Below are 26702 nucleotides of genomic sequence, written 5' to 3' on the forward strand. Positions count from 1 at the left end.
CCGCCCTGTTTGTTGAAGTACCACACCACTGACATGTTGTTCGTTTGGATTGCAATGGTCCCGGAAGGAAGACAGTCTTGAAGGGCTTGCAATGCTAGGAGCACCGCTCTCATTTCTAGGACATTGATATGCAATGGTACTTGAGGTTGCCAAGTGCCTTGGACTGTCCTGCCTAGATAATGCCCCCCCACCCTATCAGGGAGGCATCCTTGGTCAATGTGGCTATCGGAGGGGTTTGCATGAAAAGTCTGCCCTGAATTACTAGTGGGGAGACCATCCACCAAGCAAGGTGCCTTTTGCATGTTTCTGTGATCAGGATCATGTGAGACATGGGTAGTTCTTGGAAAGACCACTGCGTGAAAAGAAGCCACTGAAGGATTCTCATGTGGAAATGCACTAATGGGACAAAAAGAATGGCAGCTGCCATGGAGCCTAGACCTTGGAGGACATAGCTGACTTGAATCCTTTTGCTCTGCATAAGAATTAACACTTGTTGATGAATAGTGGAAACTCTTTCCTGTGGTAATCTTGCAAACATTTCTTTTGTGTTTAATTCTGCTCCTATGTATGTGATAGACTAACAGGGCAACAAGGCAGATTTTTTGAAATTTACTGTAATGCCTAGTTGAGTGCATGATGTGATTGTATAATCCCATGCCTCTAAGAGTTGATGCCTGGTGGTAGCCATCAGGAACCAGTCATCTAGACAGGGAAACACATGGAATCCTTGATGCCTCAGGTGAGCCATGACTACTGCCATACACTTGGTGAACAATCTGGGGGCTGAGGTGAGACCAAAGGGCAGAGCTCTGAACTGATAATGACTGGCCCCTTCCCGGAAGCGAAGAAATCTCCTTGAGTGTCTGTCCATCTTGATATGGTAGTACGCGTCCTGAAGATCTGTCGAGCACATCCAATTGTCCTGACCCAGAAAAGGGAAAATGGACTGCAGTGTCACCAGTCGGAACTTTCCTTTTTGTACAGATTTGTTTAATCTGCTGAGATCCAGTATTGGTCTCCAGTCCCCTGTCTTTTTTGGTACTAAAAAGAATCTTGAGTAAGTTCCGGATCCTAGCTGGTATGCGGGGACTTCTTGAAAGGCTATTTTTTCTAGCAGTCTTGAAACTTCTGTGACTGCTTGATCCCTTAGATTGGGTGGGACATCTGGGATGGGCTTTTTTGATTCTATGGGGGATTAATGGAAGAGAATTTTGCAACCTCTGGATATAATGGATAGTGACCATCTGTCTCTTGTTATATTTTGCCAGGCTTTTGGGTACAACGAAAGTCTTCCCCCGACTGTCTCCAGAGGAGTGCAGTCGGACAACCCTTCAGGGATGCTGGAAGGGCTTGGCAGAGAAGGTTTCTCTGTCACCATGGTTTTGCGGTCCCCCTCTGCCACGAGGGCAGTATCTGTTATTGTTGTTTCCCCCTCTGCCCCTGGGGGAAAAATCACCACGTGTGTCAGGCAAGGGTCTCTGGGATTTTCGAAACCATGTCTTTCCACTCTTCTTACCCTTGGGATAAGGTCTGTAAGGGGTGGAAAAATGGACTCCCATGGCAGAGAGAGTCTTGCCTTCCTGCTCACACCAGGTCAACGTGTCTTTCACCTGAGGCCCAAAGAGAAAGGAGCCATCAAGAGGAGTACTGGTGAAGGACACTCGAAAGGGTTCTGCAAAGTGACACAGCCGCATCCAAGCATGTCTCCTGAAAGTCACACCTATCCCTGCGGCTCTGCTCACTCCATCGGCTGCATAGGAAATCAACCTCATGGAAGAGTTGACTATGGAATTAAGAGTCGCAAGCTGAGAAGCTACTTTGGCTGGTACTCCCTCAGCTGTAGGATCTTGAAGGGTATCTCCATGCTCTTTCAGGAGATCCTTTTGAAGACGTGTAAAATGGCATAGATAGTTCAGGGACCTCATTGAAAAGGTCAGTGAAGCAAACATTCACTTTCCATATCTGTCCATCATCCAAGACTCTTGGTTTGGAGGATGAACAGATGAAGAGGTTTCTGCTAACTCTTTCTTGGTGGCTGCTGCTACCACCATGGCATCAATGGGCACACCTTTGGAGAGGAATTGTTTGTCCTGGGGGGCTGTAATAAATTTGTTTGGTCTCCTCAGAGTAGGTTCCACAGAATCTGGAGCTGACCAAGCTTTTCGAGCCACTACAGACATGAGTGGATCGAAAGGAGGAGATACCCAGGAGGTGGAAGGTCAGGAACCGAATGCCTCCAGGTATACAGACTCATCCTTGGTAGGGGCTAGGGAAGTCCAGTCCCTCCTCTGTCTAAGCATTTCAAGGATGTCAGAAAAGGAAACATCTTCAGAGGGGGACCTTGGGGACAGACTCAGGGGAGTCTATGTGCTTCCTCTTGCACATCTTCCTCAGGGGAGGCTCTTCTGAGTGATCAGGGGAGGCTTCAGAAGAAGATGGATCACCCAATGGAGTGTCCTTGGGCATAGGTTCCTACGCTTGGGGTCTGGAGGAGGAGTAGAGGTTGGAACAGACACCATGGGGGGAGGAGCTGATGGAGCTGGCAGTAGAGCTGTTTCGGGGGACAGCACACTCTGCATGACCTCGAAGGCGTCCCGACCTCTAGGCAGAGAAAGCTCAGGCTCTGAAGAAACAGGAGTCCTTCTCCGCATCGAGAGTGATGGCTCCAAGGCTGATGTTGGAGCCAAGCTCACTTGCGCCATAGCTCTGAGGGGGAGAATGGGGTTGGACAAGGGTCTGATGCCAATCTCCCCCTCGGAGCCGACGAGAGAGCCCCGGCACCCAGATCCCTCGATAGAAGGTACAATGGAGGTAATTGGAGCCGATGTTGGAACCGAAGGAGAGATGATGATTGGTGCTGATGGTTCTACTACCTGCGGATCCATGGTCTCTGACTCCGAGCTAAATGTAGTCAGAGGAGGAACAGAAATAGAGGCGGTTGGAGACGATACCTGTTGAGGTGGGCTGGACAGTAATTTTGCCAGTGCCTGTGACTTAAGCAACCTACATACTACTCTCTCCACATCATGATCCCATAATCTAGAGGATCGAGAGGAGTGGGAAGAATGATGGCTACGTTCACTATGTAACAAGGGTGACTGAGGTGCCGAGTGGATGGACTCCAAGGACGGAGACCTCAGTCTCTTATGGCTCTGAGATGGCTCTGAAATAGCAGATGGAGCTGACGGAGGAGTTGCCTTGTCGGTGCCAGCCAGCACCGACATACTTGGTTGGTCAAATAAAGGAGTTGGCTCCGAAGGTGGAGCCGACGGCTTGACAGACTTAGGCGATTTCACTGGCTGAGTACTTTTAGCCGGAGAATCCTGGGCTTCAATAATCCCCGAAGGATTAATTTGTTTTTGTGCTCCTGCAGGACCTCGGACTAAAAGCGTGACAAATAGAACAGGATTCCTGGAGGTGAACAGCACCCAAACAATATACACAACTAGTGTGCCCATCTGTCAGAGACATTTGCTGACAGCATGAGTCACACTTTTTGAAGCCAGATACCTTGGTATCTTTAGACATTTTAGTAACGACAACCACAACAACAATAAGAAAATGCTATACTACAAAACTAAGAAACAAACAGCCTTTTTTTTTTTTTTTTTTTTTTTTTTTTTTTATAGTTAAGAAACAGAAAGGAGAGCCTCTAATTTAAACAGCTATCCTAAGGGGGGGGGGGGAGAACTCTCTAATTTAAATGAGTTCAGAGGAAACAGAAGGTCTGTGAGTTATGAAGCGATGGCCAATAAAGCTACAACACACAAAAAAGTGATAAGGGATAAGGTAATATATCTAGACAAAAACTTAATAAAAAATTTGACTTTTTTTTTTTGAATAAACAACAAATATAATAATAGAAAAAGCTGTACTAAGCCTGAGCCAGTAATAAAGCAACCTCACAGCTGAAGCGGCAAACGAGATCTGGGTAGCTGACGCTGGGCATTCTGGGATAAGAGGTAGCCTCGAGCCAGTAAACAGCTCTCGAGCTATAGAAGATGGCTGAGTTGGAGCCGATGTTCAGCTCCGAACCCAAACAGCAAGAACGAAGGTGAAATGGACAACTTAACATTGTATGTTCCTGAAGAAAAAATGGATGTTTGCAATAATTGTATTTTGTAACCATTTGTAAGTGATGCAAACCCTCTTGAAAATACGCTTGAGGCAAGAAACACAAAAGAGAAACACAAGAAATATTACATTATGAACACCTGCTGAACAGAAAGAATGGTGGAGATTCTCCTGTTGCTAAAGCAGATGGGATGTGACAGTGTAATAGAGTAGTAAATATACAAATATGTGAAATACAGGCTAAATGATAAATATGCACATCAAGCACTGAATGTTGTAGCAAGCAACCTAAATGTTTGTGTGAATGCAGTGGTGATATGAGGTGATGTATCAGTTGGAGAAACCGAAAAAAAATGTTTAGGTTGACTCAAAATAGTATTTAAATGTCATTATATATGCATTTTGTCAAATGTGATACTGTATGGGATAACCAATAGGACATATATATATATTGCTGCGTAATGGAGAGTATGGAGACAATTTTTTTCTACTAAACTGGTGGAATAGGGATAGAGAGAAACAGGTACATTTGCACAACTGAGGATGGATTAACCGAAATAATTAAATTATAGCCTGGGGGAGATTATAGTACTGATAGCTATCACAGTGGTGGCAGGTATGCATGACGGGCATTACTCACTTCCAGGTGGGGTCGGGTGTAGCTCATTTATGGATGATGACCCAATGGTCATTTAGACAGCAATGAAGTGCAAAGAAAGGGGTGGAGGGTAGAAGCTTGGTATGTAGCGGGAATCAGCCATCCAATAAAGAATGAGAGAGTATTGCAAAAGATTAAAAGAAGGTATCTGGATACAGTTTTCATTCAAGAGTTAACACAGTTTTCATTCAAGAGTTAAAGTTAAACAGAGAGGAACTTAAAAAGATGGGAAAGAAAGGATACAGATGGATTGATGGTTTGGAGCTGTGGAAAAGTGGAAAAAAGAGGAGATGACATTTTGGGAAGAGTTGATGAAGTATTCAGGGGTGTAGCTAGCTATTCTTGTGCCTGGTATTATCCTCTGATCTTCTGCCCTCCCCCAACTTTTAAGTCCAGGAGTGAAAAAAACTCCTCTTCTTGATATTACCCACTAACACTACATACTAAGTCTTTGTCCCACCCAAGCTACACCTCTGGAAGAATGGCAAAAAAGTAGAAATTAATAAGCAGGAAAGCAGATGGATCATAACAAAACAGCATAATGAGGGGTGCAAAATAGTACTAAGTGCCTTCTATTGTCCAAATCTACATGAAGGGGAGAGTTTCAAAGACTGGCTGGAGGGACTTGAGAAATTGAGAGGAATACAGAACAGGCTGATTATAGGTGTAGATGTTAATGTGGTTCTCAACTCACAAACAGACAGGCTACATGGAAAAAAATAATTTTCTAACAAAGCAGAAACATGCTAGAACTGGGCATGGCAAATCTGGGAATAATGGATATATGGCAAGAGCTCAAACCAGGTATATTGCTAGTCCGATCAGGATAAAACAGATAAACAGCTGTGGGTTCAATTCAAGTAGCTTTATTATATACAAACACATTATGATTAAGGTCTAGTAACTTAAACTTAAATAAACTTATAAACAAACTGACTACTGCACTCATACCTGTTAACACTCTGGCTGTTCTCTCAAAATGGCACTGCTGTCTGCACATGCTCACTATTAACATGCACGTGCCTACACTTGGAAATGCTTCTTAAAGTTACAATACATGCTCTGTTCTATAAGGTGTAAGTTGGTTTACATTTTCAAGGAATGAGAATAAGCAGGTGAATAAACTGGATAGATAGTTGGTCAACAAGACTACAACTGCATAATAGTAATGCAATATGGAGACAGAGGTGCATGTGTGACCATGGTATAGCAAGCATGGACTAGGAAGGAGGTGTTTTATTTGCAAGAGGATGGAGGTGGAATCCAGACCAGATGTAGAAATTGAGAAGTGTAGAATAGGTATGCAGCAGGCAAGCCGTGGTGGTGCAGCGGTTAGCGTTGTCGCCTCACAGCAAGAGGTCTCCCGTTCGATTCTTGGTCAGAGCGCCTTCTGTGTGGAGTCGGCATGTCCTCCCCGTGGTCGAGTGACATTAAAGACATGCAGGTAGGCGCGAGCATGAATGGGTGTGCTTTCATTGAAGGTTGGGTGTCGGGCTGGAAACTTGGCACCATAAAAATCTACTGCCAATCATGAGCGGACCGGAGTTCCACTGTGGCGACCTCTAACTTGGAAAAGCCAAAAGTCAGAATAGGTATGCAGCAGGTGGTAAAAGATGTGCTGGGCCTAAGCAAATAGAAGGAGACAGAAGCGGGCATGTGAGAATGGGATGGAATAAAAGCAGCATGGAGAGGGCAATTAAAAGGAAAGAAAGGGGGAAAAAAGAAGGAAACTTGGTGAGTAAAAACAGAGAAACATTTAAGGAATTATAATGTAAAGGCAATGAAAGGATCTTGATGGTGAAAAGGAAGAGTAGTTAGGTACAGAGCTAAAAACTAACTGAAAACTCTGGAAGAGACACAAATTAAATGGAGATGGAAAGAAGGGGACTTGGTGGTGAATCCAAGAAAAAATAAAAACTTGGTTACTGATGCTGAAGACTAAGGTCAGAAAGTGGAAAGCTTGGATATAGAGAATATATTCAGAGGAGTGTCAGATGATAAAAAATTGTTCTGGAATAACAAACATTTTCAAGTTGTATTATAACAACTTGTACACCAGGAAGAATATGGTGGATGTTTATTTGGTGTCTGGAAAGGCAAAGTATTTAATGATGGAGAGTGGGTGTGACTGAACAAATGGACAGGAAAAGGGGGATGTAACAGAGGCCATAAGGCATCTTAGAAGTAGAAATGTATGTGCTGCAGATGGCTTCCCAACAGATTTCTATAGTACAGTGGGATTATAAGTGAGGGATACTGTGATAAAAATATTTAATGAGATACTGGTGGGAGGGAGGATAAAAGGAACAATGGATGAGGTTAATATGATAACTCTATATAAACAGAAGAATAGTACAGAAGATGACCCCATATGCAAAAATGGGTAAAAGGGGTTGTAGATGGCTGTGCAATATTACAGCCCAGTGTCACTGTGTAATGTGGATGTGAAACTATTTGCAAGAATTTTAACAACCAGATTAAGAAATGTGTTACAAGGAATGATAGGAGAAGAGCAGGTAGGTTTTGTGAAAGGAAGGTCCTCGACAAATCACTAGTGTGCATTAATAAACTTTATAGGCTAGGTTGAAAGAAATAGCAAGGAGAAGACAGGGGTAGTCCTGATAGATATACAAAAAAAGTTTTGACTACATCCTGGGAATTTATGGAAACTCAAATACAGCAAGTAGTAGGGAATGGGAAATGGTTTCAAGAAGTTGCTGAATACATATTGGCCCCCTTAAATGAATCCATTTATAAACAGGGGATTGTAGGACAGAACAGAAATGGGGGGGGGGTACTCAGCAGGGATGCGTGCTATCACAAGGACTATTTCTAATGTTAATTGAATCACAACGTCACTCTGCAAATCTGGATGAATGATTCAAAAGACAATAAAGACTCCCTTTAAAATAAAAAAGCAATTTAATTCTCACTTAGAATTTGGAATTAGTTCTTTCATCCTGTTTAACAGGACTTCTTCAGATTCAATTAAAACAAGATGGCCAACTTCCTTTTATAGTTTCTAGAACCAGGAAATGATACTTCTCTAAAAACACTTCCTGTGGCAAAGAATAAAATCAAAGATAAAAAAAAAATTACAACAATGAAAGCTTCCCTTACAAAAATCATAAGATACTTAAAGTGGAATATTACAAAAATATAAAATAAACATGAAAATGAATTATACAAAATCACTTTCAAAAGAAACACTATATATCCAAGCCTCTAATACTGACTTTAGTGCAATAAAATCATTATGTCCAGGGGGGTTGCAAGCATTTAATTTTAACTGCCAAAAAACTTATTTTTCTTCTAATAATAACTTGCAATTGCCACCCCTCAGGTTAATGTGTACCCTTTCCAAAATGGCAAATCTGAATGTATTACAACTGTCGTTACTTTCCATGTGCCTGTACAAAGAATTCTTCCTGTTTTGTTTCCTAATTTCATAGTAGTTCTCGTAAATTCTGTTTTTTTTAGGAACCTGTCTGTTTTCTCGACATAAAATGCCGGACAGGTGGAGCACATGGCCAAATAAACTACACCCTTTGTACTATAGCTCCCATACTGAAAGATGACCTTGGTCTGATTCGGATTTTCTAGCTGTATTTCTCCTTTGAGATATATGTAGTCACACTGATTACAGCATCCACACTTCTTGGTCCCCTTGTCTCCTGCATACTTTCCTTTATTCTTACTGTCTGCTAAGTTAGCCTTAATATTCCTACCTGTTTTATATATAAAAGTTGGGCTATTTCCAAGGAATTTATAAAGTTCAGTGTCACTCCTTAGTATATTCCAGTTCTTTGTTATCACATCTTTTGCCATAGGAGAATAAGGGCAATATTTCAAAACCATAGCTCTACTAAAATTATTTTCAGATGTATTTTCGTGTACAGGGGTAAAATCTGTTGCCAATAAGGGTTTGTACAAAGTTCCCCATTTAGACAAAGTGTAGTCAATGGTCTCTCAAATAAGTTTCTGGGAGTACCCCCTTTCCAAAAACATACTACCCACTGTACCTAATTCTTTAACCACTTCGGTATAGTCAGATGTCATTCTTGCTGCCGTAATACATTGTCCTTTAAGTTTGCTTTTTTTCTATGAATAGGGATGACAGCTATTAAATTCCAAGTAAGACTTACTAAAGGTGGGTTTACGGTGGATGTTGGATTTAAAACCTCTATCAGTGTGTGAAATGTAACAATCTAAGTAAGCTAAACCTTCCAAATCATAAGTAGGAGTGAACTTAAAATAGGATCATCTGTTGTTAAGGTATATAACAAACTTCTCTATATCCTCAGTTTCTCCTATCCATAAAATAAAAACATCATCAAGGAAAGATACATACAGTTTGTGATTCTTTTTGAAGGTACTGTTGAATACATGCTGGTGTTCCCATTCAATTAAAACTAAATTTGCAAATATGGGGGCACAAGAGACCCCCATAGCAACCCCTTTTATTTGCTTAAAATATTCACCCTCATAAATGATAAAATTATTTTCTAATACAATAGTCATGAATTCTAATGTAGTCAATATCTTGTCATTGTCTAAACTGGAGTGCTTAACCATTGATTGGGGAAATAATTCCAACCCCTCATCTTTGGGTATGGAATTAAATAAGTCCACCACAAATTTTAAATCTTTATTTCAAAGTTCATGTTTCAATCTCTCTAAAAATCCCATGAGTCTCTGAGTATGTGGGGGATAATGTCATATGTGTGTTTTAACCAATTATCCACCACTACACCAAAAGGGAATGTTTTGGACTTACTCCCGGAGACTATTGGTCAGAAAGGGGGATGTAAAATGTCTTTATGCACTTTAGGCACTCCAAAGATGGTGGTTATCACAGAATTTTTGACTTTCAAAAAATTATAAATGTCGAAAGATAGTCGTAGGTCCAACAAAAATTCTTCCCAGCCATAAATCAATGCACCTGTATGCTATATTGATCTCATTTAGTGAAACAGTTTCATATGCTAAAGTGTTGTGGAAAATCTCATGCATTTTGTTGGAATAATCCATTTGATCATATAGCACAATCCCCCCCTCCCTTGTCAGGTTTCATAACCCTGGCCTCTGTATCATTACATATCTTTTGAAATAAATCTCTTTCTGTTCTGTTTAAATTAAAAACAGGATTAGAACATCACCAGAAAACCATCTGAAGCAAAACTACGAAACAAGGAGGGAAGGATAATGGAACCGAAAGAAATATAAGGTGGAGAAAAGTATCTGGACTTGAAGGTGTTTCAAAACGTGGAGTTGGTCGGGAGGAGAAACTGGGAGAACCTGAGGCAGAGGATAGGGATAATGCTGGATAAGTGGGTGTGAAAAGTTTATACACTGTGAGAAGGGATTAGTCTTTTGAAACGCATGATCTTACCGCACATAATTTATATGAGGAGACATATTCAAATAAAAGCCACAGAAAAATGGATAAACAAGATCCAGCAAGTGTGTGATTGGATTATGTTCAGGCAGAAAAGAAGATGAATAGCAAAGGATACACTCCAAACCGATATAAAGTTAGGAAGATGGGAGCATTGGATTTCAAAAGGTATATTACAGCAATACATCTAACACAACAATTAAGTGGGCAGGAACTGAAAGGAGGGGAATGGACTTGGTGGCAAGAGATATATAAAGGGAAATAACTATATATGAAATTAAACAAGGGCAAGATAAGGCAGTGAAAAGTTTTCCCTTTTTTGTTGCAATAAAACCTATAGAAAGCATATGGATCATATGGATGGAAAGACTACTGGATACATTATGGGAGAGGAAGCCAGAGGAAATAGGCAAGAAACAATGGGAGTGTGATAGGACAGGCATTAGTGTAGTAAATAACTTGAAAGCAGAGATAGGTGAATGTTGGACCTTCACTGAAGAGTTCCTGCAAAATATGGATTGAGGGAGTGGGATTGGTTATTTTATAAAAGTCTCCCAGCAAAAATTCTGGAAGAAGATGCAGGCAGAGTTGGAAGGTGATGACATATGATAAAAAGGACGGTATAAAGCAAAAAGCCAAAGGAAATGAAAAAAGAAAGTGCTAAGGCTATGGGAAAAGATACAGAAAGTTAGGCTAGGAAGGATATACAAAAGTCTGGAAGAAAGAACAGCCCAGAATGTTATGGAGACGTTGAGAAAAGAATAGACAAAATAATCTGGAAAAGGGGGGAATACTATTTATGGGAAGGTCTTTTGGACATAATGAGATTATTGAATATACTGAGCCCAAATGAGATGCATATGCAAGATTAGTGCATGGAAGGTACATAATCCCTGTATGGGCAAAGAAAGAAGGCTGGACTCAATCACGCTGCTGGTGGTGTCATATGGCAAATGCAGACCAACTGTGCTTGCGATGGTTGGTTGTGAGAGGAAATCAAACCATTTTGAGACATGGTTAGAAAACTCTGGAATGAGATGTTTAAGAAACAGGTTCCAGATTCATGACAGTTTTATCTGTTTGAAAATCAACAAAAGAAGAAAGTTTAGAATTACAGCTAGCAGTGGAAGAAGTTAGCGGTGTTATACCGATAAAATAAAAGAAGGGAAATAATGGAATATGCAAAAGAGGGGACAAAAGCATCGACAAATTAAGGTGGGACTAGGAAATGGAGAGTGGATGGAAAGAAGAAGTAAAACCTCAAAGAAAAGATGGGGAGAGCATCAAAAGAAGGCACAGAGAAAACAGGAAAGAAAGGAAGGAGAATGGCAGTGATCATAAACTAAGACAACAGTAAAGGGGCAAGATGTGGAGTAGGAAAACAGATGAAGACACAACAAAATGATAACACATAGTTGGGAAGGGTAAGGAGCACCTAAAAACATAGAAGGAGTGCAGCAGCAAGGGCAGAGGGGACTTGGAAAGGCTGTAATGAAAGTTAAAGAGGGAGAAATAAGAAACATTGTTATAAAATTACTCCAAAAATGACATTATTGACATAATATGGTTAATGCTTAAAATAAAGCATGTGAGTCCAGCTTTTAGAAAATATGATGAAATAATGTGAACAATTTGGAAAATAAAAATTATAAAGATGAAAATAGAGCAGCGGCACTGAATTCTTACTCTTATATCGGCACCATCTAGAGGCATAATTGTGATACTACTGTTTATCGACAGCTGGAAGTAGAACATACTTCTCTGTAATAAAGTATGTCCAGTATGACTTGGCCAGCTCTTTGCACAGCTAGTACTGTTGGTAGGATCAGGCCAGTGTGGACAGCAGTAACATCTTTTCTATCACAGATCACAGTTAATTAATTAGTGAAACCGACTGCAGAGAAGACCAAGATTACCTTGCATCTTTATAATGATTTATTTCAAATGTTTACTGTGTTTCATTTTCTGGTTTTACAGTACATTTACGTTCTTCAAACGAGAGATCACCCACCGTGCTAGCGCTATCAGCAAGGAAAGTCTTCTGGTGCCACTGTGAAATGCCTTTGTTTTGAATGAGGTAAGGGTACTCCAGTTAAATGTGTCATTTCAGGGACTAAAAGTCCATCTGGAACTATACAGTTATCCAAATGAGTTGTCTGAAGAAAGATAAATGGCTTAACTTGGCTTTTCTTATTAGACTGTACAACTACTTGTTAACAAAAAAGGAGAATAATAAAGCAGAAGGTAATACCCCACACTTGAGTGGCACTGAAAATGAGAGACCACCTATCCCAAATAAAGTTTGAAGTTACTCTTACAAACACTTGTGAAATCAAACTAATGACTGCTGTAGGAAATCAACTGTAGACTGGTGCGTTTGACCAACATCATTTTATGATTTGCAGAGTTAAAAAAATTTAAGTAAATCACAAAATCTAGCCCTGTGTTTTAAACTTTTACATACTTGTATTTAGAAAAAATCTTTGCAAAACATCCTACTTAAACTTTAATTTAAAAATATCTACATATATATATATATATATATATATATATATATATATATATATATATGTATATACATATATGGGTCTATATTATATTCTCGAAAGCCAACAATGTCGAATCTGACATTGTCAGCAAGATAATATCGTATGCTCAGAATCTTGAGCGTGTAAACGGAAATCTCCATAAGGGGAGATTTCCGTTTACTGCAATGTAGTGCGGTCTTGGAGTTGGTATATTTAAGTAGTGGTGGTGTGGTGGGCACAGGGGGGCTTGCCCCCCCCCCCTGCTTAAACCCATTAGGGTACTTTTTTCTTTATTTTATTTTGTCTTTTTATAAGGTTGACGTTTGAAGACATCGACCATATGTTCGATGTTTTCAACCGTCAATCTTATAATATAGACTTATATATATTTACATATATATATATATATATATATATATATATATATATATATATATATATAAAATGATTAACATTAAAGCATACAATCTGAGTAGTTTGAGTTATCTTCAAGATGTCTGTCTGATGAGTTGCTATAAATGCCTTCTTCTTTTCCAGGAAATTTACTACTCCATGGATAAGGCAAATACATTAATACTTTCTGAAGCAGTCCTTTAAAATACTTTTCAGTATGTTAAGAGTTAAATTCATATAATGTGTGTTCTGTATAGCAGAAACAGATGCCAGCTATGTTCACATCTGTGTGATGTGTATGTATACTGTATGACAGTGGAACAGTGGCCGTTGCAAAGAGAGGTGACAATCCACATCATACATCTCAGTACTTATTCTGTATGAACTGTGTTCATTACCACTGAAGTCAGAGTGCCTTATTATTCACACAAATAAAAGACAATTAATAGCAGACATGGGGTCTGGGTCCTGCATATATGTAATGTTGGGTAATGCAAGCATCTAAACAAAAGTAACCAGTCAGTTTTCTAGCACTGTTACTTACATAGAGATGCTGTAGATGACAGGAACAGATGAAACTACCAAACCAAGAAGCAGTGCAAACTGGAAGAAGACGTTGCAGCTTGAGACGCGGAATAGTCTCTTTGATGGGGTGCAGATGTGGTACAAGCTAAACTGGAAAGAAAAAAGGCAACAAGACATTTTGAGGTCACTGGCATTTGAGGACAGTGTAGCATAGAACATTTTTAAATGAAGCATGAATTAGTTGGTGCAAAAATGTCCTTATCTTTCCAAAAATAAAAAAAAAAAAGTGTTTCCTACTGCTTCACTACTTTGGCAGTGGACAGAGAACCCGTGCACATGGCTGTCTGCACTTTTTGCTATCTGCAGTATTATATAAGCACCCATCCTGTAATAGCTCTGTTATTTGCAAGAGATGAGAGGAATGGGATAAGTTAATAATGGGATAAAGTACTGTTATGGTACTGAATGCAACTGGTTTCTCCCTCCATCCCACATAGAAAGGTGGCAAATGTTTATGATCATTTTTTCAGTCTCTTTCCCATGCCTTTGCAAGTTCATTTATAGACTCTTGCAGGACCTAGTACCATCACAAGCAGACTTCTCAACTGTCCAGATGTTTGCAGAATGTCCAGATTTTTGCCTCATATTGTTGGTCTGTTTCTCATACAATTTGTGGTTTTCTGGCAAATCACTGAGGATTGAAGTCACAAAATAATGACAGAATTTGAGATTCAGACTTCATATTCTTTAGAAAATGCATGTTAACACAAATCCTGTTATTCTAGCAATGTTCTAAGTTTATAACAGCAATATTTAAAATCCATACCAAATTTTGGGCCATTGTCATATTACTTTAGGCTTTGTCTAGATTTCTTGCTCAAAAAGGTTTAGAGGTATGCCCACAAGTCACTCCTAAGTTAACAAGAGGGTACATTATACTTAGTTCATGTACAAACTAGAAATGATAATGTACAGTACAGTGTGATACTGGACGTTCTGATGAGTACAAAGAAACAAACATGTGGATAGTGATACAGGATGATAAGCAATGGTCAAACAATGACTAAGGATGTTGAGGGACACAGAGAGGGGGAGCCAGAGTGCTGTAACTATCCTAATTATCCCTAATTTGACTTTTGTTGTACATTGTGAATGGATAATAATGAAGGCCAGCAGCATGCCTTAGAAGTGGGTTCCATTTCCACTTTATAGGCCAGTGCTAAGACTTAACCTACATAGATGTGTCATTTGTAGCAGCTATATTGGGGAAGGTTTAGGTGGTTGACAGAAGCACATAAGGCATGCATGCAACTATCTATCCATCCATCCATCCATCCATCCATCCATCCATCCATCCATCCATCCATCCATCCATCCATCCAGTTTCTGATATCTGTTTTATACCTCACAGGGTTGTGGAGATAAGGAAGCTTATCCCAATAGTCAGAGGAAACAATACACTGAAACCCCATTCTGGACACGCTTCCAGTACACTGCAGAACACATTCTCCCACTTACTGACCTACTACATGCACACCCATTGGTAATTTGTAGAAGCAAGTTCACATACTACATTTCTTTGGGAGATGGGAGAAAACTAAAGAACCTAGTGAAAAATCCACATGGATGGAAGAAGGGCATGCTGACTCTCCACAGAAGACACCAGACATCAACTGAACTAGAGTGGTGATGGCAGAGCTTAATACAGCCATGTTTCCACATTATCATCAATGCTAATGCACTGTGCTTTTTCTGGTGTGTGTGTGTGTCTGTGTGTGTGTGTGTGTGTGTGTGTGTGTGTGTGTGTGTGTGTGTGTGTGTGTGTGTGTGTGTGTGTGTGTGTGTGTGTGTGTGTGTGTTGTATATCCTGCCCTCAGATGTCACTGTCTGTATAAAGCACTATCGCTGACAAAGCATGCTATGAGTCATCTGCTCCATACACCCCTTCATTTGCAGTCATGAAGCTGGCATATTCATGACTTGCATTTATTTGTTTATTCATTTATTCATGTATATATGTATGAATGTTTTGTTGACCATATTAGTCCCATTAGGTTTATGGCCTATTTTTGAAGGCAAAGCAAAGTGATATCTGTACTGACCAGAGCCGGATCCAGCACTAGGCAACCTTGGCAGCTGCCTATGGCCTGGTGGTAGCTGGAGCCCTAGTGCTGGTTTTAAATGCAAAAAGTTAAGACATCCACCATGCAACAGATGAACAAAACAAATAATATCTGCAATTGGATGTCAGCACATAATGTCACAATGGACACGCAGATTTGATTTGCTGCAAGAGCAGAGGATATATCTGCATGATTGATTCAGGAGCTGTGCAACCTACCTGCAGCAAGAACGAGCAGTCAGGATATGTAAATTTTGTGTGTGGTGTGAAATGCCCCAGTTAGGGGGCACCGTCGAGTTAAGTGACTTGGTGAGAGTTAAACCTTGAACGTTCTCTACGTAAGGCAAGAGGCTTAATCCTCCACACCAGCTACTAGGCCTCCTTTAACATTTTTTTATGTTGTTGTTTTTAACCACTGAGGATTGTGGTCTGCCAATATCAGTCATAGATGTACACTGTTTTGTAGTTTGGGCAACAGCAGTTTGTCTAACAGTCAATACAGATGAGTAAGCCTGAGCTGTTAAAGAGCTGCTCCTTGTAGTACATGGTTTGCTTCATTCGGCTTTCATTTGTCAGCTCTGGAACTCTGCCAATTTGCTTCACCAGATAATACCCCTGGGCTGCTCCTGAAAAAGGACACTTGTGTCCAATGGGCTGTCACATGCTGTTAGTAAATGCGCTACATGTTTTTCTTTTGAATTCCAGCACTCTCCTTTTCCTATTCTTATTTTCATGTTTGCAATCCATCCATAAATGTCCAATTTTGTTACATTCATAACATTTCTATTCAGATTTTTTGCATCATGTCCCATTTACATACAAATATAACATTTTCTTTTGTAAAATGTACTTATCCAATGTCCTTCTCTTCCACAAAAACAACATGTTTTTGGTTGTCCCCAGTATTTTACAATACCCCTATTCCTCTCCATATTTATCATGTTTTTTATATGTATAATTTTTTTCTCTTTCTATTTTTAACACAATATTACAGTCCCCGCCACCAGTCCATAAACCCTTTTTGCCATAAACTTTTGCAATGTGCAATACTTCTTTACATAAAGCTTTCAAATGCCCTTTCAAAGTCTTTCTTTCTACCTCTGTTCAGAATTGTACATGAACCTTGTTTTCCTGTTAAATGCTTTTATCACATAAAGATCCCACTGGTTACAGAATTGTCCCAGACTTAATACCTGTCCATTTCCTTGACTTCTTTACTTTGAATCCTTACCACATATATCTGTTTTTCATTTTCCTCTACCTTCTTTTCTGCTACTTCACTTCTGCCTTCTTTCACTTTCTCTGCATGTTTTCTTTTCCATCTCACCACTATTCTTCAGGATTGTCTCTTCATCTTCCTTTTGTATTTTCTTCACAATGCCCCCCCCCCCAAAAAAAAAACATTTCCTTCATTTTCTGGCTCACTCTGCACCACCACTTATTAAATTATCCGACAACACCCTCCCAACTGGAGGATTATAATTATACATCCATCATTTGCTAACTCATCTCCATCAAACAGGTTTCTTTGAAACATTTCCTCAGAATCCTGCACACATTCTCCAGTCTCCACATTTGCTTTCACCACTGCGTCATCTTCTTCTCTCTCCATCTGCCTCTCTTTTTCTCCGGGCCTCCTCTGTGCCTAGAACAGAAACAGGAAATGCTCCTCCAAAATGGGTCCCACTCACAACACTGACAAGTTGGGCAAGTTCCATGAAGCCCTGGCCAAATTTCTCATAGTAGTATAAATACCACCTCTGGTCTTCCCTGAAAGGAGGCTACTATAGTGGAGCTAATCTGGTCAAGAAAAGGATAAATAAAAATAAAATTATTGGTTCATACAATTTGTTTCAATACTAACTGAAATAAGCTGCAGTGGTGGTGCTGCGGTAGCATTGTTGCCTCACAGTAAGACGCTGTCCAGTTCAATTCTCAGTTAGAGTGTCTTCTGCGTGGAGACATACGTGAATGGGCATACCTTCGTTGAAGGTTGTGCATCAGGGCTGGTAACTCTGCACGTAAAAATCAACTACCGATCATTAGCGGACCGGAGTTCCGCTGTGACGACCCCCTAACCGGGAAAAGCCGAAAGACGCAGACAAACTTACTGAAATAAAATTCTCGGCTGGAGTGCGGGGAGTGCCTTCTGTGTGGAGTCTGCATGTCCTCCCCACAGTTGGGTGGGTGTTCGAAAGACATGCGTAAATGGGCATGCCTTCATTGAAGGTTGAACGTCGAGCTGGCACCTCGGCGTTCGTGAAAATCTACTGCCAATCATTAGTGGACCAGAGTTATGCTGTGGCGACCCCTAACCGGGAAAAGCCAAAAAGACAAACAAACGTACTGAAATAAAATGTTCAGGACTACAAATTTAAAACACTCTGGCAGATGTTGCTATATGAAACAAAAAATATAATTTAAAGCAATCAGGAAGGTGAATTAAAGAACACATGCATTTACGCATAGTCCTAAAAATGTGTGTTGGGAGCCCATAGTTTGAAAACAGTACAGAGCCCAAGATATACTTAATACTCCACACTGGCCAGATGTATTTTCAATGAATGTTGGTTTCAAGTGAAGATGAATTTACTGTTGCTCATCTTAAGTCTTTTTTCAGTGAGAAACTGTGTTTAGCAAATGGCTATCAGTGTTTGTGCTACAGAATTTGAAATAAAGGTTTTAAAGAAAATCCAAATGTCTGTAATTATTGTAAAGTAAAGAAGAAAACAGTATGCACACTGGCACAATTGAACAGTGTTTATGGTAGCTTGGGATAGACAGACAAGTAATAGGACACTGGATTGGCTGTGAGGAGAGTCCATTACCCTGCCTTGGGCACCATTTGACCATGATCTGTCTTTGGTAGTAACTAGATGAAATATAGACAGGGGACCTGGAAGAGTGCTTTATTCTGATTGCTGCAGACACTAAAACAGTGCTTCATGGAATGAAATTGGAGGGTGAAAATTCCAGAATGGAGGAGAGAGGTATGTATGAGGATTCCACAGCTGATAATGTTTAGAAAATGGAAAATAATGGCATATTAGTTATTACATTTTAGAGAATGGGCAAACTGTAGATCACACTCAGATTGGAGAGTGAATGTTCTCCAGCAGGGTGTTAATCTACAGGTTATACCCACTGAAGAATGAGTTTGCCATTCAAAGCAGCATATCAAGCTGCTGTGGAGCTGGGACTGAAAATATCCTAATGGCCACCATTATTTTATGCTCGCTAAGCAGCGCTTCTGCTGCTTAGCGAGTATAAAATATATATTAAAAAAAAGTGCATGTTTATGTCTGCGTGTCTGTGAGGGCATGCCGGTATGTGGGTGAAAGCAAGAGCAATCGAGCTGTTATTTTACACTTGTTATGCAGTGCTTTTATGTTTAGTGAGTGTAAAAACTAAATAAAGCAGGAAAAAAGTGTGCATGTGTTTATGTTTCTGTGTGTGTGAGTGTATGTGTGCTTATTTGCATGAAAGCGAGGTGTGTGTGAGTAACAGAGAGAGAGAGAGATTGAGTGAAGAGTGGAAGCAATTGAGCACTGGTAGCAGTAAAGCGGTTTGCTTACCTCTCAACCTTTTAGCTCAAATATCTGGATAAAGCCTAAAATAAAAGGGGGATCAAATGCATAAAATATGAACATGTTTTAAATACTTATAAAAATCACAAAGTTGCTTGAATAATAAGACTTGTGTTAGCATACATTTTCTAAGTGTAAGTTTGTGTGTGTGTGTGTGTGTGTGTGTGTGTGTGTGTGTGTGTGTGTGTGTGTGTGTGTGTGTGTGTGTGTGTGTGTGTGTGTGTGCACGCGCGTGTCTGCATGTGTGTGTGGCAGCAGTAGTAAAGAAGTTTCCATATCTCTCAACCTTTTAGCTCAAGAAATCTAGATAATGCCTGAAATAAAGCGGGACACTAAGGCTCAAAATTGGAAACGGGTATTAAATCTTGTTTTTATAAAATTACAAATTAGCTTAAATAACAGGATTTGTGTTAACATAAATTTTCTGAAGGAAATAAAAACATCAAAAATATACAAAAAATAATATAAAGTAAATATCTAGATTTTTAAATGATATATTTTGCATGTAAAATGCTTCCTCCAACACCATTTACATATACTACAGCAACTTTGAAATGTTAGGCAGATAAACTATTTTACATCAAAAATATACAAAAAATAATATAGTAATACAAAAATACGTAAAACACACTAATTTTACAAAGTGCAGTAATGCCCTCCAGCTGCTTCGAGCTGCTCCCATTCTCTCATCTCTGCTCACAACGTTCCTACTGTGATACTGTCCTCTGCCTGTGGCGTCAGGCCTCAGGACACCCCTGGGCGGGCGTTCTTTCCACAACAACACACACCCTGTTGGACATTACTGCTTGCTTATTGTCATGGTATATCTGATGATATGCTAACAGATTTCCTGGAAGAACCTGATGTTTCAATGAGTGGTAGTAATCAGTGGAGCAGTACAGTGGAATCTGAAATGGCTAACTCACAATGGAATGTAAAAGACATTGTGGATATGTCATATCTCCTTTTAGTGTGGAACCGCTTGCCAGAGAACACCACAGGGTGGACATTATCACAGCAGAAACTTTGTGAGCAGAGAAGAGAGACAGCTAGCAGCTTGAAGGAATGAAGAAGCAGGATTCTATGGCGAGTGGTAGGCATTTATGTGTTAAAGTGGTAGCAGGATTATAAATGCACAAATGAGGGCAGGGTGAGAGTGATAGCAATTCAATAGGAATCTAGCTCTTTAAAGACTGTCACTGAAAAATAATAGACTGATTTGTGGGACAGAGTCATTTTGCCTTTTGGATTTACAGCAACACAAATTATAGCAATGATACAGTTGGGGTCAGAAGCATTTCTAGATCTCACATTTATATCAGCAGACATAGTAATGATGTTTTTCCCTTTGTTTAATGAATAAAAATCTGTGGAGTAACTCTGCTGCAACAAATGTTTTTACACAAAAACACAGTACATTTTTTGTAGTTTAGAAACTCTATGCTGGGTAATGCCAACGTACAAACAGATATTTGGATAGAAGTCTGGAAAACTGGTGGACATTATGAAACTTTTGAACCCAAGAAGAATAATGGCTGGATGATGGGAAGTGTGGTCAGATTTACATTTCAAGGAAAATCAATTGCTACACTTAGACAATGTTTTGAATAATATTGGTCGTAGTGGGACATTTTAATATTTATATTAATTTTATGGCAGTTTGAGTCCTTTAGTTCAAGATGTATTAAAAAAAGAATGTGATCAAAGTGGGGCAACAGTCATACAAAGCAGCATTGAAAACCTGTCTGCAGAAAATGTGAGAACTGCACAATCTTCCATGTGATTGTCAACTAGATTACATGGAAAAGTTGAAGGAAAACAAAAGGAATGCTAGAATCAAAGAAACATATTTAAAAACTGAAATTGTAGAAATGCAACATATTAGTGGCAACACAGTGATAATTCTGAATATACAGGAGGAAATGCAGAAAAGATGACAAGAAGGCATTGTAATTGGTCTTCCAACAGAAAATATGTTTTGCATTTTACCAGAGGAAGGGGATGAGACATTGTCTAAATAAAGGGTGGAAATGGGAGCACACGTTTTTCATAGCTAAATGAGTTAGCAATCATAAAAATAAGGAATGTGGAAATATTTAAAGACAATACAAAATAAACTACGTGATGGACAAGCTATTATTAGGATGAATATATCAGATCGGATAGATTATTGCTTCCAAAATGGTTGCAAACCACAGAAAATGATATTTATTTATTTATTTATTTATTTATTTATTTATTTAAGTTTAAGAGCCTGTTTCAGTGGAGACCCCGGGAGAAAAGCTCCACAATAATTGCAAGTTACATTTCACATGTTACAAAAGGACATAGTTCATACAGCTAATTAAATATTTACACATAAGCTCCATGATATTTGTAATTGGCTTGTCACAATGTTACAAAATGAAAAGACATAATTCAATACAGAAATTTCAACATTTGCATAAAGTGAATATTTTTGTTATAAACTCAAATTGTAGGTGTAACATTTCAAAATATATAGCTACTAGCCATTAGTAGGGTAGGAAGATATTATGTATGGAGAGGGTAATAGCATATTAGAGATTGGAGAGTATAGTACAATATATATTCAAGAGAAAATTTGTTTTTAGTAGAGGAGAGATTGTTTTGGGTGGGATGAAGTAATAGTAGAGGTAGTCTGATGAGTCAGTGCAAGGCAAAATGGGGGGGGGGTTAAGTTGAATCATGGCAAGGGTATTCTCATTTTGAAGAAAGATGAGATAGTAGCTGAGATTTGAAATTTGTATGGTTATGTAGGTTGTGGAAGTGTGTGGGGAGAGGCTTCTACTGTATAGCTATGGAGTGGGACAGCAGTAGATGGCCAGGAGTTTGTGCAGGTTTGTGGACTTGAAGGAGATTTTGGTTTTTGGATTTGAGTGGGAGTTGGGAATGTAAGGTTTTAAGTGAGTAGTGAGAGCTGGGCAGTTGGCAGGTTTAAAGATGAGCTTGTAGGCAATGGTGAGTTGTAGGTAACTGAAGTAGTTGGGTAGTTAAAGTCAGTTGAGGGTGAGGAGGGAGTGGCAGTGGTGGGATGAGTTTTTTTGAATTGGTTGCAAATTTGGAGATCTTGTGGTAGCAGGATTCAAGTTCGGACAGATGGCTAAGATGGAGATTGGTGAAAAGAAGGGCACCATACATAAGGGAGGGGAGTAGGAAGGTGAATGCAAGAGTTTGGCAGGTAGAGGGGCTTAGGAAGAAGTTGTGCCTGTAGAGGAGACATAACTTTTGGTGGATTTTCTTGATTGTGGAGTGAATGTGGGTGTCAAATTTTAGTTCTTCATCAATAATGATGCCAAGAAGCTTGGTGTTGGGAACAATTTCAAGGAGGGTGATGTTTTGGCTCTGTATGGTGAATGTGGATTCGTCAATGGAGGTTTTGGTAGGGGAAAAACCATTAGTTGGTTTTATTTGCATTTAGTGCCACATGGTTAGACTGCATCCAGGTTTCTGTTTTGGAAAAGGCTAGTTGGGATTTTGCTAGGAGCTCGGAGGGGAGAAGGCTGAGCAGATGATTGTTGAGTCATCTGCATATTGGATGATAGATGAGTCTGGGATGGATTGTTGAAAGTTGTTAATGAATAGGTTGAAGAGAAGAGGGCCAAGAACAGAACCTTGTGGGACACCTGTGGGTGTGGGAAGGAAAGGGGAGATTGATGGTTTCCACTGGACAGCTTGTTGGCGGTTGGACAAGTAGCTGGAAAACCAGGCAATGGTGGTGGGAGAGAGGTGTAGGGTGAGATGGTGTCAAAGGCCTTTGACAGATCTAGAAATAGTGTGGATACAAACTTGCCTGAGTTGCATTCAAAGTTTATGGTTTCAAGAAAAGAAAGAAGGGCAGTCATGGTGCTGTGGCCAGGTTGGAAACCATGTTGGGTAGGGGAGAGGAGATTGTTTTGTGTTAGGTGTGCCATGAGTTGTGCTTGTATTGTTTTCCGTAGTATTTTAGAAAGAGGGGTAAGGATGACAACAGGCCTGAATTTGGTGGTATCAGTATTTTTGCCACCTTTGTGGAGGGGGATGATGTAAGCATGGTGCCAGATAGAAGGGACGTATGATTCTTGTATGGATCTATTTATAAGAATAGAGATGGGATAGGCAATGCTGTCTGCAGATTGTTTGAGGAAGGTGGGTGGAAGGTTGTCGGGTGCATTGCAACAGGGTTTGAGTTTGAGGAGAAGTCTTTTTATAGTGCTTGTCGGGATGGGCTTGAGGCAGAAGGATGTGGAAGAAAGTTGATGATTGGGGTGGTGGTTGGGGCAGGAGGGGGTGGTGGTGGAGGAGGACAGGTGGGAAGGAGGCTGATAGTTTAACTATGCAGTCTATGAAGAATGAGTTGAACTGGCTGGCTGTTTCAAGGTTCTTTTATTAGATGTGAAATATCAACAGGGGTGTCAGTTGGATGAATTAGAGGCAATGTGGAGGAATAAAGTGATATGGTCCAACGAGCAGCATCACTTTTCAGGTATTATTTTGAAGACAGAAAGAACAATTATCAGAATATTAGAAGTTTTAATGGTATGGTCTGGCTAATGTATAGCTGTAAACATAAAAACATGATGTTAAACTGAGAATGGTCTGCACTTATGCACCCACAACACCGACTAGTAGTACAGACTTATTGAACCAACTCAAAGTTTTTTGAATGTCAATAAGGTAATAATATAGATGGGAAACTTTAATATGTATGTATACTTGCACAGAAAGAAGAATACATGCGATGTACAGAAGTTAACATGCTACTATAGGAAACATAACTGTTTGGGACAAAGACCCTATTTGTGTATCATCAAGGTGATACAGCAATAGAAATAATAAGCAAACTAGAGAAACATGCAAGAATTATAACAGTAACAAAGAGAATTCAAAAGTTAAATGGTAGCATACAATTCTGTACATTTTAAAAGTCAACATAGAACACTTTTAAAAGGACATGAGCAAATGTTGGTCTGCTGTAGGAAACTGACTTTCTGGTGGAAGTACTGGAAGGAAAATTACAAGATCTGTTATTTACAGTATGTGTATACAATATGGAAGAAAGAAGTAGGAATATATTACAGTGTGGAATATGGCAAGTACCACTTTTTTAAGAAGAAGAGAAACTGGGTGGACAATGTTTTAACTGCAATAGAATTAGCACTGCCACTTAGAGGTGACTATGAAATTATTACACAGCATCAACACAAAATAGATCTTTGTGATGGTTTTTAATTACTAGTATAATGAAGGAATAAAATAAGGAGACTTAACACTTAGTATAACAGTATATATGGAAATAATGAGATAACTGTCTGCTAGAAAACTGCTCTCCAATTGCATTTTGCCAGCCTGATTAGAATACTTTGATAAAAAAATAATACAAACTGTAATAAGGGGATTGTTTGAACTGGTCTTGTAGCTCAGGGCTTAGATCACCGGTATTATAAACCAGGGCTCAAATTCAAATCGCTTCAAGGGCACCACTTGTGCTTTTAGTCACAAGTTTGCTATAATGGTAGGGTGCTCACCTGTGGTGTGGTTAGCCCCAGTTTTGATCCTTGGTTGGGTTAGACTTTAGATCTGGCAGTTGGCATAGATAATTTAGGTTATGATTTGCTTACATGCTCCTTTCTATGGCACAATGTTTGATTCCCTCAGTTTTCATTTGCCTCCTATGTGACCATGAGCAAGTCATATAACCAGACAGTGCTTTGGGGCAATTGGGAATTTGGGCTAAGCTCTTCAATGGTCTCCTGGAGTGCATGTTTAGAAACTATCTCTGAACTTAGGAAGCTGATAGAGTACATCTTACCAGATTAAGGAACCATTCCTTATTACACAAGAATAAGCCATACATAAAAGACAGAGCAATATTACCACCCAGCTACCAAATGATCCCTAAAGACAGACCTTATAAGAAAGGAGGTGGTGTAGCCATAGTCTATTCCTCCTCCTACACAGTTACCCCATTTACCAACCCCATTCCAAAATGTGCCAAAGCCGAAGTAATCATAGCCCACCTAAAAATCAACAATCACAAATCTATTTGCATGACTGCCATCTATATTTCCCCAGGCTCAGACAAGCTCCAAGTGGTCCTAGCAGCAAGGAACTCAAAAAAGCGACTACCTTCTGGATTTAAGTATCTTTGCTTTTTTTTCACTTTAAATAACTTCTGTAGCTTACCTTGAACTTAGCTGAACTGTTTTTTTATCTGATTGCTGCATTATTTTAAAATCTGCACTTAAAGTTACATTTTAGTCGAATTTGTTCGAAAGTTTGCTTGTTTGTTTCTTTAATTTAACTGTGGAGGCTGCCCACTAAAGTGTGCTAGCCTGTGTAACTAATTTATCACTGTCTCTGCATTTTCTGTGCGTTTCTACCAAAAAAACAAAAAAAATAATCCTTGTTTTCCCGCCTTCTTCGACTAGTTTAGACCAGTTTACAGGCATTGCTGTATTCTGGGCTGTGGTGTAGTTCCTGTGTTGTCCATTAGCTTACTTGGATAGAAGGAAGTTTCTTTGCTCACCAGTGGGAGTGGGGAGCCTTGAACAGCCTACCTGTCCTTGGGGGAAGTGACCTCAGCACAAGAAGCTGTAGTAATTGGTTGTTTGGGACCATTCCTAGCTCTTTTGTAGTTCACTGTTTAAAATCCGCATTTGCACGGCTTTGCGCGGTCGTGCGCATAGCAGTTAAACAAGGTTAAACTTTTTCTGGCTCCGCCAAGTCTGCTCTTCAAATTTTCCCTTAAGGAAGCTCTACTTTTAGTATAACCGGACTACTCACTGTATTACAAGCCTACCACTTGTTCTCAATACTTCTCTACTAAGTAAGCACTCTCATACTAAGTAAAGCACTACATCAACTTACCACCCCTGTGAATACCCACTTCCTTTAAAGGTATACCACTCCCTTATACTGTTCTAGCATGTCGAGTGGTAGATTACTGGCATCGTCTCCAGTTCAGCTGGTCAATATGGGCATCTTGAGACAATGCTACAATTGTCTCATGTACACAGACAACCCTCTCCTCCTCCCAACAAACACAAATACATGTGAGAGATGCAACTATATAGCCAAACTGGAGGCTGAACTCTCTCAACGCAGGGCTGGCATGACCAGACAGGAGGAGATGGCAACCACACACACAACAATCCCAGTCCCACATAGACCTGCCACAACTGCAAACCAAACACATAAAAACACAAAGACATACTCGGAGGATCTAATAAAAAACTTACCAAAACAACAGAGGCTCCCAAAGCAGACATCCAAAAATCCACCGCCTCATAACAAAACACATGCAACACATACTTCAATAAATCAGTGTGTCAACCAATCGCAGCCCTTAAGGCCAAACACTATGCCTGATACACTAGTAATAGGTGACTCCATAGTCAGACACACTGATGTCCCACTG

At 39.7% G+C, this 26702-nt stretch overlaps 1 protein-coding gene across 2 annotated transcripts in view; it reads right to left on the reverse strand.

The window, feature by feature from the left end:
- Window positions 1–26702, reverse strand: part of TMC8 (transmembrane channel like 8) — an 829418-nt gene that overhangs the window by 111164 nt on the left and 691552 nt on the right. For both annotated transcript variants that reach the window (XM_044068180.1, XM_044068179.1), the window contains one exon: window positions 13596–13726. In XM_044068180.1, the coding sequence (XP_043924115.1) occupies window positions 13596–13726 (131 nt within the window). The remainder of the gene's footprint in view (window positions 1–13595; window positions 13727–26702) is intronic.

Source organism: Protopterus annectens, chromosome 4.part0 (assembly GCF_019279795.1).
Source record: "Protopterus annectens isolate FY-2018-M chromosome 4.part0, PAN1.0, whole genome shotgun sequence".
NCBI classification, from domain to species: Eukaryota; Metazoa; Chordata; order Ceratodontiformes; family Protopteridae; genus Protopterus; species Protopterus annectens.